General features: G+C 42.4%; 1 protein-coding gene across 7 annotated transcripts in view; it reads left to right on the top strand.

Moving 5' to 3' along the window:
- The window catches only part of LOC104610304 (coiled-coil protein), a 63,179-nt gene that overhangs the window by 13,026 nt on the left and 33,497 nt on the right, over positions 1–16,656 (top strand). For all 7 annotated transcript variants that reach the window (XM_019199907.2, XM_010276857.3, XM_019199908.2 and 4 more), the window contains one exon: positions 608–972. In XM_019199907.2, coding sequence (XP_019055452.1) covers positions 730–972 — 243 coding nt within the window. In that variant the 5' untranslated portion in view covers positions 608–729. The remainder of the gene's footprint in view (positions 1–607; positions 973–16,656) is intronic.

Below are 16,656 nucleotides of genomic sequence, written 5' to 3'. Positions count from 1 at the left end.
ATCTTGTCTTCCTGATAGGTCTCTTTAACAAGGGCAGCAGAGTTGTCCTTGATATTGCTATTCCACTCCATTATTCCCTCTTTTGTGTTCTCATCCTTACTGGTTGTTACTAGTTTCTATTATACCTCTCCATCTGGCACCATTTTGTGTTCAGCAAATATATCTTTATTATAATAATTTAAAACATTAAAATATTGGCCAAATTTATATTAAATTATGTTATGTATTATTAAAAGTATCTACTTCGGAAAATAAGAAAAGAGTTCTCTATGATGATAAGCTAAGAAAAGGATTTAATAGCAAAGAATCATATTAAAACAAGTTAGTACTAGTGGAAATGGAAATATTTGTGGAAATATTATGAAATATGTGAATTTTTCAAAACATGCTTGTGGCTATCCTAATGATGTTCAGAAGCATGGGAGCGTGTACATTTACATGAAATGAATTGACTTATCTATAATTGTGATAGAACCCAAGTTTAATGCATTAACCATCTTCCCTTGGAAAATGAAACGTTTGCAGGATTTGTTATTATATTAGTAGATCTGCTTAGTTGTCTACTATATTTTCTTCCAGTTCTTACTGTCAACTTTTATGTTTGCAGAAAATATGGAACTTTAATGTTCTGGACTTGATGGTTGTGCAAATGTTAGTTATGTAGTTCATGGGAACTTGGAGTTGAGTGGAGAACAAAAGCACCAGTATTGACAGATAACAGTGGATCCGATGGGGCTCTTTATTGAATTAATAAAAAATATTATTGTCATGGTTATGAAGTTGTTTTCATTGTTGAAGCTTGTATGCTTGTCTGGTGTGAGAACTGTTTGTCTTGTTAATCTGACTTGGATACAGCTGGTGAAGACTGCTGTCAATTTCCATGTGGACCTATTCTGGAGGTTTATGATTTGGACAGTTGCCTTTGTATCTCTTCCTGTTCGAATTGTGACTGCATTACAAAGGGAGAGGTTGGTAAGTTTCATCTAATTCATTGCCTAGCTTTTTGTCACTTCATGTGAATAAATGCAATGGTTGTTTAAGTTCACTGTGGAGTTGGCTATTTTTAATATATGAATTCCATGTTTTCTCATTAACATGTCAAGCAATGAATACAAGAAATAGCTTTTATAGTTATGGGCTGTTTTTAAGGATTTCTTGAGGAATAGTATTACCTTTTTTCTAGGCTTACTAAGTTCATGGGATCTTGAGGGTTGTGACTTCAAGGGGATTGTATTTTGGGTTGGGAAATACAAAATGCTTCTGGAAGTGTGATAGGTTTGTTTTTATTGACTCCTAGTTCATCTAGAGTCCAGTAACGCTTCATCCTTGCTGCATATTTTGGCACATTAACTGTCTTTAGTGAAGGCCCCATAATTTACAATGGATATGGCATTGAATGGAGTGGAATGACAGAACAGAATTCTAGCAGTGGCAAGTTGAGGATTGTATTTTGGGTTGGGAAATACAAAATGCTTCTGGAAGTGTGATAGGTTTGTTTTTCATTGACTCCTAGTTCATCTAGAGTCCAGTGATGCTTCATCCTTACAGCAAATTTTGGCACATTAGCTGTCTTTATTGAAGGTCCCATAATTTACAATGGTTATGGCATTGAATGGAATGGGATGGCAGAACAGGATTCTAGCAGTGGCAAGTTGTTTCTCTTTCAAGGTAAGAGTAAGCACAAGCAGGGCACCCCCTCCTGAAGGTTTCTTGAAGCTGAATTTTGATGGAAGCAGTCAAGATAACCCAGGCCCTTCTGGGAATGGGAGGAGTCTAGAGGAATGAGGTTGGTATAAAAATGACAGCAGGATTCTTCTAGCCAACCATTATAGTCTGGACAAGGCACCCTAGAAAATGTCATTTCTGAAGACTAATGTCTTGCCAAATTTAATTAAAATTCTAATATGTCATATGTGCATATATTTTTATGGTATAGTCAAGGTTCAAAGTATCAGAAAGGCAATTTTAAGAGACATATCGGGATATGCTTTGGATACTTATGGATGTGGACTACAAATCAAGATACACATGGATATGCTAGGAAAACTCAAATAAATCCTAAAAATATATTAATGACAATAAATAAAAGCTAAATATGACTATAAATAAGTTATCTAAACATAAAAAATCATATTTTAATGGTTTATATAAAGTGTGAGATATTGGGACACAATTGGTAGCCATTGGAAAAATAGTAGAACTAAAATGTGTATGTCCATACTCCATACCTTAATTTTCAGAATACCAATATAACTGTATTAATATTTATTAATATATAAGTTTTAATAATCAATTTTAGAATTTATTGACAAACATCCACTAAGGAGAGGAAGTTTCCTTAAGAAATGAACTGCATAAAATTATAACAAGCAAATAGAGTAGGACATAGTAGTTGACTTATGGTCATTACAAACTAATGACTGGGGTTCAAACCTTTCTATTACCTACTTCTAGCTTTTTACCAAAATTATGGCATGCCAAATTCAAATTTGAAAACTTGCCTTAAATGTGGAAGTAATTAATAGAAAGATTAATGAGAGAGGGAGTAATTAATGACAAAGATAACTGAGAGAGAGAGAGAGATTGATGAGAAAGATTAGCAATGGTTCAAATTCAAATTTGAAAAGACTTAAATACAGGGGTTATATTTAAGTGTATCAACCGATCTTAGAGAATTGGTTGATACAGGCCCGAAACAACCCAATATAGGCCTGTATAAGCCTGATACAAACGAAAAGGGATAGAACATAGAATTTCTACCCTTACAACACCTTGGAAGGCTATACATGGTATTCTCCCTCGCTTCCTCAGTTTTATTAGGTATGATGCTTGTTTTGGTTATACTATTCGGTTCTGGGAGGATGTTTTGGTGGGTACTCAACCCCTCAAAGATCGATTCCCCTCGCTCTATTCCCTCTCCCTTCATAAAAATGAGCCAATTGCAAATTTTCTCCCAAACCCGTTAATTCCCTTGTTTTTAAACTGGGATTTCGGTTTTTGTAGAGGGTTAAGGGACGGTGAATCGAGTTGTGTTATTGAACTAATTCATTTACTAGAGTCTGTTTGTTTGGACTTCACATATTCTGATCAAAGAGTTTGGACTCCTATTCCGAAAGGCACATTTACTTGTTCTTCTTTTCTAAAATCCCTCAGTTCTAACCCCATTTCCCAAGGGTTCCCCTTCAAAGAAGTCTGGGCGCAACCTATTCCCCCAAAAATTGCTGTATTCTGTTGGGAAGTCTACTATGGGAAAATCAATACCTTGGAAAACTTGCAGAAAAAGAGACCCTCTCTTTGTCTCTCCCCGAATTGGTGTTCCTTGTGTAAGGCCCATAATGAGGACTGTTTCCATTTGCTGATCTCTTGTTCCTTCGTTACAGCTTTATGAAGTTGGAGCCTTTGTTTATTTGGAGGTAGGTGGTCTCTGCCATCTGATTTGAGTTCGTTATTTAACCCTTCTTTTTTTGTATGGCACACTAGAAGAGGCAAGTTCATGTGGAAATGTGTCAGGGCAGCCACCTTATGGACTCTCTGGGAGGAAATGAATGCAAGAGTCTTCTTAGAGAAGGAAAGAAGATTAGTTGAAGTGAAGGACTGCATCCTAACAAGAGCATTTCATTGGCTGAAAACCTTGGATATATTTGATGATTCCTCCTTTGATGACTTGTGGAGGAATTGGTTAGTAATAGCTAATACTTCAACAAAGAAGAATAGAAGTTTGTCATAATGGGTTCCGCCTCTAGAAGGTGTCATCAAGTTGAATTTTGATGGAAGCAGCCAAGGTAACCCTGGGCCTTCAGGTATAGGGGGTGCCCCGAGGAATAAGGATAGCAACATAATTTCCTTATTCTCAGGACCGGTGGGAGTGGGGGACTCTACAAGGGCAGAAATACTAGCTGCAGTACAAGGAATTCAGATCGCTAACCTGATTGGGGTGGAGCATCTCCTAGTTGAAGGGGACTCATAGGTGGTAACAAGGTGGCTTCAAAACCCGGATACTACCATTTGGGGCTACAAAGATCTCATAAAAAAAGTAAAGTGGTTAATTAGCAGTATGAGAGTTGAGGTAAAATGGGTGGGTTTGTAGGTCTGCTAATACTATGGCTGATTCTTTAGCCAAACAGGGGGTTTCCAAGGAAGATCTTCTTTGTGCTACTTTGTAAGTTGTTATTATTTTGGAAATCTATACTTAACTAGCCTGGAGAGGTTGCAGCTCGTGCCTCTCCTTGGGGACATTGTATTACTTTCAATTGTTGATTAATAAATTTCTTTCAATTATAAAAAAAAACAGAGAATTTCTATGCGCTTCTTGTATCAGTCCTTTGTCAGCCTAATACCACTTTGCATATGTTAATGCCATATAAAGTACATGTAGAAGTATCCATGCGGTATTTGGTACGTATGCTAGGCATGTAGAAGTATCTAGGTATCATGGATGCTTTACTATAAAAGCCCATCTACATCCCACTTGTTACTTGCCTCCTGGTAGATCAATAGCTCCTAGGTTTGATTCTGTAAAAGAACATACATCTCTACTTGCATGGCATCCTTTTGCCCAGGTACAGAAAGAGCTTCTTGGGCAGTCCTGGGAATGGAAATTGAAGAAATGAAAGCAAGAAATGCATGATGGGAAGGAGGAGATAATAAGTGATAAGACAAATAACTTATGGACTAAAAGACAAAGCAATAAGTCATTCAGTTCAACCACTTCAACTGTTATAAAATGGCCCCAAAGATGGTTTGATCACATGTAGAGAAGACCATCTACAGTACCAATGAGAAGTGATTTGTTGCACATTGGGGGGTATAGAAGATATAGGGGTGGGCCAAAAGGGGCATGGGTCTGGAAATGGAGCAGAGATGGGTGCTTTTTTTTTGATCAACAACACTTTCATTAACTCATCAAAAGAAGATTTACAATAGGAAGATAAACACGCTTATCTTCCAAGAGCAACAAAGAACCTCAAGAAAAGAAAAAAAGAAGGAAAACACGCTATAGTTACGGCTTAGCCCAAAAAAATGAATCCCTTTCTGCCCTTGTTTAGCTAAACCGTAAGCTAGGAAATTAGCTGATCTTTTAACCCAAAGAATCTTAACTTCCATCTCCCGCACCAGCCACTTGAATTTCCTCCTCTCATTATTGTACTTCCATAAGCCATTGTGATCTTTAATTAGCCACCCTATCACCACCTCTGAATCCCCTTCAATTAAGAATTTCCTGATGTTCAACTCCTTAGCTTTCTGTACTCCTTCCATAACTGCAAAGATCTAAGCTCTAAGGGAGTCACCCACTCCAATTGGGCTTGAGAACATAGCAGAAATGACCCCATTTTCATCCCTAAAAACACCCCCAATCCCCGATTGTCTCGGATTTCCCCTGCTACACCCATCAAAGTTTAGTTTCACAAATCCACTAGGTGGAGGGGTTCAAGCCACACTCATTACTGAGTTAGTCTGTGTGCAGTTTGCAATTTCACCCCACTTCCTCAACATGTCATCCATAGTGTAATCTATGAAAAGCTCCAAAGATTTCAGCCACTGTACCGCCCTAATATGAATGATAGCCCTCAGATCTGCTGCTCCTCTCTGAGCTTCTGAGAATATCCTGGAGTTTCTTTCTTCCCAAAGTGTCCAACATACTGCAGCCCTTAGTCCTCTCCACATTGTCCTTCCCCTTTTTATCCACCACCTGAAAAGAGAAGGGGAAAAAAGGCCTTGCAAGTCTGATGGGGTATTCCAACTACATCCAAATAGGGACAAAGCCCATTCCCAAATTGACCTCGCAAAATGGCAAGACACCAGTAGGTGAAAACCAGCCTCCCCATCCGCTTTACAAAGAACACATCATTGAGGTGACAAACAAGTATTGGGTCTCTTCTTTTGGAGTAGATCACCAGTGTTGATTCTTTCCAGATAGGCTTCCCAACAAAAACTACCAACCCTAGGAGGTATTGCTCTGCACCAAACCTCATCAACAGGAAAAGGAGGGAAGGTAGGACTGGTGGACTGACTTAAGACTTTGAAGAAAGAAGCACAAGAAAAAATGCCGTTGGGAGAAGGTGTCCAAATTCTAGAATCCGCCCTAGTGGGGTCTAAGACAACGTTATCAAGAATTGCAATAAGGCTCAAAATATTGTCAAAGTCTGAGTCCCTCAAATCCCTTCTTAGACCCAAGTTCCACCCAATCCCAGAAGTGGAAGAGGACGGGGTGGTAAAAGACGAGATTGACTCATTTTTCAGATCAGAAAGAGCAAACAAAGAAGGAAACTGATCCTTTAGAGGGGCACTCCCCACCCAGGTTTGTTCCCAGAATTTTATGGAGTTACCGGAATTCAAATCATACCTGATATTAGGGGAGAAAACTGGTAGCAGGTCATGAATGGCTTTCCAAGGAGAATTGCTTGTGGTCCTAGCTCTGATTCCAGCGTCCCATCCATTATGCTCTAGCCCATGAATACTTGCCACTATTCTAGCCCATAGCTTCTCATTCTCTAAGGGGAATCTCCACAACCACTTTCCCAACAGAGTCATATTCCTTCTCCTAATATTCCCAAGCCCCAAACCACCACATGTCTTACTCCTACAAACTATCTCCCAGCTAACTCTATGATCCCTCTTTTCCTCTCCCGGTTCCCATAGGAAATCTCTCATTAACTTCTCCAATCTATTAACAACCTTCACTGGGATTTTAAACACCGTCAGGAAAAAGATAGGTAAATAAGCAAGCGTGGCCTTAATAAGAGTAATTCTCCCACCAAGAGAGAGGTAGTTCTTTTTCCAAGACACCAGTCTTTTTTCAAACCTTTCCACCACCGGGTTCCAAAAGCTCTCTCTCATAGGATTATCACCTAAAGGCAATCCTAAGTAGTTCAAAGGCCACCCTGAGACTTCACACCCCAGCACTTCAGCACTCTCCCTGATCTCTCCCTCCTCCAAATTCACCCCCACAACACAGCTTTTCCCAAGGTTAACCTTCAAGTTGGATATTTGCTCAAACAGTTGTATCACCGACTTCAAATTCCTGATAAAGCTCACATTACCGCTTCACAAAACAGAATCGTGTCATCAGCAAACTGCAAGTGAGTAAAGGGGGTTTCCACCCTCCCAACTCTCCAGCCTCTAATAAGCCCCCTAGAATCTGCTCTGTGAATCAGTTTCCCCAAAACCTCCGCAAGTAGAATGAACAAGAAAGGAGAAAGGGGGTCTCCTTGTCTTATACCCCTATTGGCTGGAAAGAAATCTACCACTGTCCAATTCACTAGCATTGAGTAATGACAATTCCGGACACAACCCATAATCCACTTACACCACCTATCCCTGAACCCAAATTTAGTCAAAACTTTCCTAAAAAATTCCCAGTCCACCAAGTCATAAGCCTTTTCCAAGTCCAACTTACAAACCACTCTCTTCTTCTTATCCCTCTTAAAGTTCTCCACACTCTCATTAGCAATTAAAATCTGATCAGTAATTTGTCTTCCATTCACAAAAGCTCCTTGGTAGTGTGCAATGATATCTGGCAAAACCTTCTTCAGCCTCAAAGACAACACTTTTGCAATGATCTTATACAGGCTATTAACCAAGCTAATTGGCGTAAAATCCTTCGGGTGGGAAGCATCTTTCTTTTTTGGAATTAAGACTATAAATGTAGAGTTCACACCCGGATTGACAACTCCTCTCCTGAAAAACTCCTCAAACACCCGCAAAAGATTATCTTTCAAAATATCCCAACAGTCCTGATAAAAAGCCATTGTGAACCCATCCGGCCCTGGGGCTTTTGTTCTATCCATAGAGAATACAACCTCCTTGATCTCTTCTAAACTAAAGCTTCTCTCCAACCTTCTCCTGTTCTCCACCCCTACATCTGGCCAATCCAATCCTTCTACCCACACCCTTCTACACACAGGCCTTCTTAGAATAGATTTGAAGTGCTCCACACAAGCCCCAACAATCTCTTCTTGATGTACTAGCTCAACTCCATCTACTACCAGTTTGGAGATCAGGTTCTTCCTTCTCCTGCCATCTGCTAGAGAGTGGAAAAACCTAGTGTTTCTGTCCCCCTCTTGCACCCATTTACACCGAGATTTTTGCCTCTAGCTAACTTCCTCCTTGTGCAGGCAGTCCTCTGTCTTCTTAAATCTCTCTTGAGCTCATTGTCTTCCTCTCCAAGTTCTCCCCTTTCTTCTTTAGTGTCAAGGCTTTCAATCTTATCCAACAGATCTCCCTTTCTTTTTTCTATCCTCCCAAACTCCATCAGATTCCACTCCTTGATTTTTGCTTTCAAAAATTGAAGTTTCTTATGGAATTTCATCCCCTTCCATTCCACCAATGGGTTACACTCATACCACCACTCCCTCACTTTGTTAGTAAACCCTGGGTGGAGTAACCACATATTTTCAAATCTAAAGGGGGTAGGACTTCCATGCCTTCTTTCCTCCTTACATAACACTATGGGCCAATGATCGGAGGTCACCCTTGGAAGAGCTCTAGAAGCCAAGGTTCCCCAATGATCTTCCCAATCCAGAGAGAACAGGAATCTATCCAGTTTAGAGCAAATGGGTCTAGATTGGAGATTTGACCAAGTAAATGTCTTATGGGCTAGGGGGATCTCTTTAAGCTCAAAGTCATCCACAAAGCTGTTAAACTTCCTCATGCTTTTTGTCACCCTTTGGTTAACCTTATTGGATTCCTCCGAGAATCTAATCACATTGAAGTCCCCACCCATGCACCAGGGTCATCCCACTACCCTCTAACATCCGCCAATTCCTCCCACAACTCCTTTATCTTTCTGTAGTCATTCGGTTCGTAAACATTTGTGAGAACCCACGTAAAATCACCCTCATGATGCTTAAACTTCACGGAAATCGAGTACTTTCCGATCATCTCCTCCAGGCCTTCAACCACATCCCTCTTCCACATTGTTACAATCCCCCCGGATGCACCCCAAGAGGGGGCAGCCACCCAACTAATCCCCCTGGCTTTCCAAACACTCTGTGCCCAATTGTTATTAAACTCCATTCTCTTAGACTTTTGCAATAGCACAATGTCTGGGTCAAACCATTTTATTACCTCTTTTATTGTCGTTCTCTTCCTTGCACTCCCAATTCCCCTCACATTCTAGCTAAAAATCTTCATTCCACTTTTTATTTAAACCCCTTGCCACCTTCCACTACTTTCCCCCTTTCCTCCTATCTCCTTTTACCCCGAGAATCTTGTCTTCTACATCTCTCTTCAATCTCTCTACTTCACTCAATCTCCTCTTCTTTGTTCTGATCTCCTTCTTCCTCTTCTGTAATCTTTCTTTCAACACATTCAAATCTTCCAACCTACAGCCCAACTTCTCTACAAATTCTGCTAACAAGTCTTCTCTCACCGAGTCCTCCGCCCCTACCCTTCCTACAGAAACCCCTTCAACTCTGCCCATCTGCTTGTTCTTCCTCTCCCCTGGTCCCACCTCAGTTCTTTCCTCTCCATCCAACCTCCCTCCTTCCCTGTTCCTTTCCTTCCATCTCTACCCTCAATCCTTTCCCTCTGTTAGTGGTGTTAGTGAAGGGGTATTTCGGTCTTTGTACTTGTTGAGAATGTTGATGTGTCCTGTTATGTTAGTTTGAGTGCCTCTTACTTAAAGAAGGGCACTTAAGTCTTTTCAAATAAGTTAATAATATAATAACAGGTCTGGCCGAATCTAGGGATAACTTTTTTCTCTAATTCGAACCAACCTTTATCTCTTTCCTCTCTTTTCTCTCTTCCTCTTTCCTTTCCTACTTCTTGCTGTTTATTTTACAGTCAACGAACAAGACAGAATTCTAGGGCAGGTCAAACTTTAACATGGTATCAGAGCGAGGTTCAACAAACCAGACTTGCTAGAATTCTGTCTTTTGCGCATTCGAATTAGGGTTTCTCTTGGGTTCTCAGCTGTGAGTTGGAGACTAGGAAAAGGGCTGAAAAGGAGTGATCGCCCTCTTCCCTAGGAGGTTCCTATGCCTCCGATTGTGTCGTTGGTGATTGGTTGCTATGGTTTCTAAGCCCTAGTTAGGGCTGGTACGTGTGGTGCAGTGGTGTCTCAGCCCTTCGTGTGGTTGGCCTTTAGGCGATGAGGTAAAGTTTTTTTTATGCATATTATCTGTTATGGAATACATGAGAGGTGTAGTACAATTCGCATGATGGGTTTTCAGATTGCAGTATGCTAGGGTTTATGCTAGGGTTTATTTTGGTTTGTGTGTGATTCGAAGGGCAATAGTGTCTACTTAATGGTGTTGCAGTTTTCAGCATTTAATACTGCTGAAATCAGTGTGCAGATTTCGGTGAGTAGGGTTTGTGGTGTTGTAGTTCTCAGCATTTAATACTGCTGAAACCAGTGTGCAGATTTCAGTGAGTAGGGTTTGTGGTGTTGCAGTTCTCAGCATTTATTACTGTTGAAATCAGTGTGCAGATTTCGGTGAAGTGTCAGTGTGTAGTGCTCATAATTTAGTGCTCAGAATTCAGTGATAAGGGAGTTCGGCAATGGCAGATAATAGTGATAGTAAACCTAGTGTCATGATATCTACTGACTACCTGAATGTCCAAATGACCTCCATTAAACTGAATGGAGAGAATTATGTCCCTTGGGCCAAGTCTGTAGAGGTTTTTCTGAAGGCGAAGAAGAAAGTGAAGCATATAAGAGAGGAGAAAACCCCCGCTAATTCTCAGGAGTATGAAGACTGGGAACAGGAAGATGCACAGATCATTACATGGTTGTGGAACAGTATGGAACCCAAAATCAGTGTGAACTTCATGTTTCTTGACACAGCCAAAGAGGTGTGGGATCATGCTAAGAAACTGTATTCAGGTCAGGATAATACCACTAGGGTATATCAACTGTATCAGGAATACTTCAATCTGCAATAGGGAAATCAGAGCCTTGAGGAGTACTATGCCAGTGTGAGGAATATCCGTAATGAGTTAAATGTCTATCATCCTCTCACTTCTGATGTCAAAGTTCAACAGCAACAGCGAGAGCAGCTTGATGTGACACGGTTTCTGGTGGGGCTGAAGTCTGAGTATGAACCAGTACGAGCCCAGATACTAGGGGGATCTGCTCTTCCAGCTTTAGAGGAGGTGTTTGCTCGTCTTCGGAGGGATTCCATTGGATCTATGGATTCTAATGTCTCCGATAAATCAGCATTCGCAATGTCGAGAGGTCGAGGTGGCAGAAGTGGGGCTCGAGGAGCCCAGTCTGGCAGGAGTGGTAGTGGTGGATCTACACATATCCGTGGTGGTGGTCGTACTGGAGGCAGAGATTCAGGGGGAGCTCGTGGTAGAGGACGTGGCTCGGGTCCACGAAAGTGTACTCATTGTGGTTTGGATGGACATACCATTAACTACTGCTATGACTTACATGGTCCTCCCTCGACATGGGCCAACCATGCCAAGACTAGTGACACCAGTTTCAGTTCTAGACAGGAGAACTGGTCAGCTGACCCGATGCCTTCTACTCCCTCAGATGGTCCAGGCAAGGAGATGGTGAGTGTTCCTCGGGATGAGTACGAGAGGTTTGTTCAATCCAAGTCGCAGCAGAACACAACTTCCTTTGCACACTCAGGTATGGCTTGTTCCCAAAATCTTTTGGAGCAATGCAATGCTCACCTCTTGTTTCTTAATTAATCGGATGCCCACGTCTATCCTTGATGGTCGTTCTCCTTTTAGTGTCTTATTTCCCAACATGTCTCCGTTTCCGCTTTCTCCTCGGGTATTTGGGTGTGTCTGCTTCGTTCATAATCTGGGTCCCGGGACTGACAAGTTAGATGCACGTTCCCTGAAGTGTATCTTCCTTGGCTATTCCCGAACTCAGAAAGGGTACAAGTGTTATCATCCCAGTTCTCGTCGTTCCTTGGTATGTGCTGATATTACATTCTTCGAGTCTACTCCGTTCTTCGTGGGGTCCGGTGCTGCTGCTCCCTCCACATCACCACCTCCTCTTCCTCTTCTTGTGGTTGATCCACCTCCTCTGGTTCCAGTCATGCCTACGTCCTTGCCTCCGGTGCCACCGTCGGTTGACCGTCCACCCATCCATCACGTGTATACACCTCCTCTGATAGACGATCTACCATAGGCTATTGCACCTTTCTGGGGGGTAACCTTGTAACGTGGAAAAGTAAGAAGCAAACAGTTGTGGCAAGAAGCAGTGCAGAAGCAGAATATAGGGCCATGGCACATACTGCTTGTGATTTAGTGTGGCTAAGGAACCTTCTACAGGAGATAGGATATGACATCAGTACTCCAATGAAGCTCTATTGTGACAATCAGGCAGCGGTTCATATCTCTTCCAATCCGGTGTTTCATGAAAGAACCAAGCACATCGAAGTTGACTGTCATTTTGTGAGAGAGAAGGTGCTGAATGGGGTGATAGAAACTGCATATGTTAGTACGAGAAATCAGTGGGCAGACTTGTTTACAAAAGGTTTGAGTCGGGGGAGAGTGGACTACATATGTAACAAGCTGGGATTATATGATATATATTCACTAGCTTGAGGGGGAGTGTTAGTGAAGGGGTATTTCGGTCTTTGTACTTGTTGAGGATGTTGATGTGTACTGTTATGTTAGTTCGAGTGCCTCTTACTTAAAGAAGGGCACTTAAGTCTTTTCCAATAAGTTAATAATATAATAACAGGTCTGGCCGAATCTAGGGATAACTTTTTTCTCTAATTCGAACCAGCCTTTCTCTCTTCCTCTTTCTTCTCCTACTTCTTGCTGTTTACTTTACAGTCAACGAACAAGACAGAATTCTAGGGCAGGTCAAACTTTAACAACCTCCTCTCCACTAACCCCTCCCCTCTTCCTTCCTCCCCTTCCCTCCTCCAAATCAACTTTCCTTCCACTTCCTTAAACACTTTTTCAATGATTTCCCACACTTTTTCACTTCTATAACTTCCTTCCCTCACCTTCCCACTTTCCTTCATCCCCCTCTCCCCCTTCTCAGAGAGCCCGCCTTCTAGCACGACTGCATAATCATGGGCTACAGGACATGGAACACATTAGTAGCACAAACCGAAATCACTTGGTTACCTGGGATTGATGGACAAACTAGAAAAGGATTGCTCTCGGCCTCCCTCTCTTGTTCCAGAGGTTGGTAAACATCTGTCTCCCTTAGTTGGTTAGGAAGTACTTCTGTCCTTTGGTCAACCTGGTGATCTTTCCCCTCTACCCCTGGTTCACCCCTAGATGGTGTGTTCCTGCTCAGCTTCCTGTTCTCCCGGTTTACCCCTTCTGATAATCCTTGCACACTCGGTAATCTTGGAAATGAGTTGACCCGATTGCAATCTACCCCCTAAAATAAGCTTGCAATATTCCACCCATCCAAGTCACCACTAGCACGACTCCCTTCGTCGTTTACACTACCCACGCTAGTACCATCAGCAGAACGGACCTCCGCTTCTTCATCTCCTTCACTGCACTGCGCCCAGCCTTCATCCTTCTCTTCCCTCTTATCAGTTCGTTCCCTAGAGAATCTTGGATTCAGCCTTTCTGAGGAGCGTCGCAGTTGGCTATGCTCCTCCAAACTTCGCCGGGAAACCCACTGTAACATCGGTTTCTTCTCCAACTTCCGCCGCTACGCACAAACCCCTCCCTTTCTCACGACTTGGGATGATGATAGACCATTACCATTGTCTATCAGCGCCCCAAGGGAAACTCCTTTGCCCCAACCCACGTGACAGTTTAAGTTATCACGTGGGTCCTTCATATGGATCCCCCTTTCGGAGTTACGCCCACCCGACCCACCCGCGTGACCTTTTAAGTTGTCACGTGGGCCCTTCCAAAACTGTCCCGGCTCAACCTTCACCCCGCCCGACCCACCCACCACCTTCAATGGCTCAGACCAGACCTTTCGGCTCCCCAACCCATCTTGCCTTTTTGCCACGTCAGCAAAGGAAGAGAATCCCACCATTAAGTTGTTTAATTCAAACCTATTTGAAATATTTTCTTTAAAAAGATTTCTTGTCATTTGGTTTTCCCCAACCGGCTCAGTAACCCCAAAAAAACCTTTCATCTGCTCCACCTTTTCAACTCCCAACCTAAGCCCTCCACGTGTCCACCACTCCACCTGCTCATCATCTTCTACCTTAGGAACACCTCCCCACCACGACCATTCAACTTCAGAGGCCACCCACACCTTGTACCAGGCTTCATTCGAGCATATTTCAATGACCCTTGGCAGGTTCTCGTGCCTAACACCAGCAACCTGTAACTCCACGGCACCCAGAAAACGTTTATCAGCTTTCATCAAGATGCCTCCCAGACAATGCACGATGTGTTCAAGAACAGAGTTCCGCCAGAGGTGAAATGGAAGGCCTACAAGCTTCAGCCGGACACAACCATCTTGGACTTCGACTTCATTGCATAATGGACTCCATTTCTGAACCTGTATCAGAGCTCCATCCACCACTACTGCTTTAAAACTTAGCTCCTGGTCGCCTACATCAAGCACGGCTTTCGTCTCTGCAAAAGGGAACAACACAGCTTCACTCCCAGATCCTAACTCCCCTGCCACTGTACACAGAACCCTTCTCCAGTCTGTCACTCCTCTATCGGCCACTAACACCCTTCTTTTCTTCCACTCATCCTTCCCTGCTCCTACCGATAATCTTCGAAGACTAGAAGTGCAAGCAACCACCACTTCAGTCGGAATGCCTTGCACTTCTACGCTCCCAGAGGAACTAATCGAAACTGTCCCCTCCTGAGCTTTTTGATCCTGGTCTTTGGATTTTTGACCATTTCTCTTCACCCCCTCTTCTCTCTTCACTTCCAAGGCTACAAGAAAAGACTGTAGCACCTTCACAAAGTCCATCCACCCTTTCCGTAGCCTCCCTTCTGGCACACACAGCAATTGCTTTCCACTTGTTCCAAAAAACTCCACCACAGAGATAAACCATCCCTTTCTGTTTCTTTTCAATTCTGTTACATCTTTCTTACCTGGGACAGCCATTGAATTTGTCCATCCAATCACCTTACCAGAGTTGATAGCCCCATCTATGAAACCTTTCAACCAGACGATGACCTCCTTTGACACCAACACAGTCGCCCTGTTATTCTCTCTGATTTTCAAAACGTCCTCACCTTTGACCCTTTCCTCTTCGAACTTGAAAGTCTTGGTTTCGATCAACACCTCAGACCTCCACCTTCCTACTACTCTGAACCTTCCCTCGTCCTCCATTCTCCCTCTGATGAAGGAGCTCAAGTAAGCTTCAACTCACCACCAGGAGGTAATTAGCCATTTTCTCCACCTTTTTCTTCAAACACAGTCCAACTAAGAGGATGCTCCAAGAAATTCGAAATCACATGATCATAAGCCCTCTCTTAAGATTAACAGTTCAGGTTCTATGAATTTCCCAAATAAACAGGTTTGGAATCCAATTAGCCCTTCTGAAGTCAATTTCCTAATATGGGTTATGGCCCTCAACAAATGTCTTTCTAAAGTCAATCTTGTAAGAAGGGGAGTTCAGTTTTCTGATAAAAAAAAAAAAGAAGAGTTCAGTTGACAGACATCTCTTGTGGTCTGTGTGGTCAGCAGCCTGAAACTACAGAGCATCTGTGTTTATACTGCCCAGGTGTGGCTTCACTTTCTTAGTGCTGTGGGTGTTTGTTGAGTTATGCCAAATTCTGTCAAAGATCTCTTATGCTGCTGGAAGATCAGTGGTTTGAAGAAAAAAGATAACTGGTGTGGAAGGCCGTCCCCACAGCTGTGCTTTGGGCTATTTGGAATGAAAGAAATAGCAGAATTTTCTGCAACAACAAGAAAAATTTTGATGAGATTGTGCAGTGTGCAGTCAGCAAGCTGGTGTCTTGGGTTGCTGTTAATCCAGCATTCAATCATGTAAATGTAGTCTAGGAACTCGGCTCAGTCCCTTTGGCAGCTGTAACTTTTGTTATTTCTAGCCATTCCCATAGTGGACTGACTTCTTCTGTAATCTTTCTTCAATTTTCAATAAAATTACCTTACCTTTACAAAAAAAGGGACATGGGTTGAAATAGTGAAAAATTATTTGAGGGTCCATAATTCAACAATGGATAATTTATCAAAAAAAAAAAAAAAGAAATCAACAATGGACATGGCACTAGACAGAGTGGAATGGCAGAACAGGATTCATGTGGCTGATCCTATATAATTGGGACAAGGTTTAATTGAGTTGAGTTAACCTTATAACTTTGCCTTCTAGGCAGAGTGGTCAAACTGAATTGGAAATTTAACAAGATGGCTATAAGATCAACTGTTCCATAGTAGAACAATTTGCAACCAAGGAGAAGCACATATATAGTCATTGCCACTGAGGTGAGGATGCTAAGAAGCCTAAGATGGATAAGTGATTTGAGAGTGATTAAATTAGAAATGAGTGCCGGTAAAACTCGACGAATGTTAGTGAATTGGTGATTAAATTAGCAAAACATGGGTTTTCAAGAGAAATAACTCGATGAATGCCGATGAAACTCGACGATGGTGATCGGTGAAACTCGACGATTGCTAGAGGGTACTGGCAGAAAACAATGGCAGACGGTGGGGATGTCCGACAAAAACCGACGACGCCATCATCCGTTCTCCCGCAGACTCAGAGAGCTCATTAAACCTAGGGGAAGAGAGGGGGGATTGTTGAATCTCCAACAATGGCCGTTAGGGGGGGCAGTAAA

This window comes from Nelumbo nucifera, chromosome 1, assembly GCF_055504915.1.
Source record: "Nelumbo nucifera cultivar China Antique chromosome 1, China Antique-T2T, whole genome shotgun sequence".
NCBI classification, from domain to species: domain Eukaryota; kingdom Viridiplantae; phylum Streptophyta; class Magnoliopsida; order Proteales; family Nelumbonaceae; genus Nelumbo; species Nelumbo nucifera.
The sequence above is the reverse complement of the archived record's forward strand: the minus strand, read 5'-3'. Positions and strand labels throughout refer to the sequence as shown.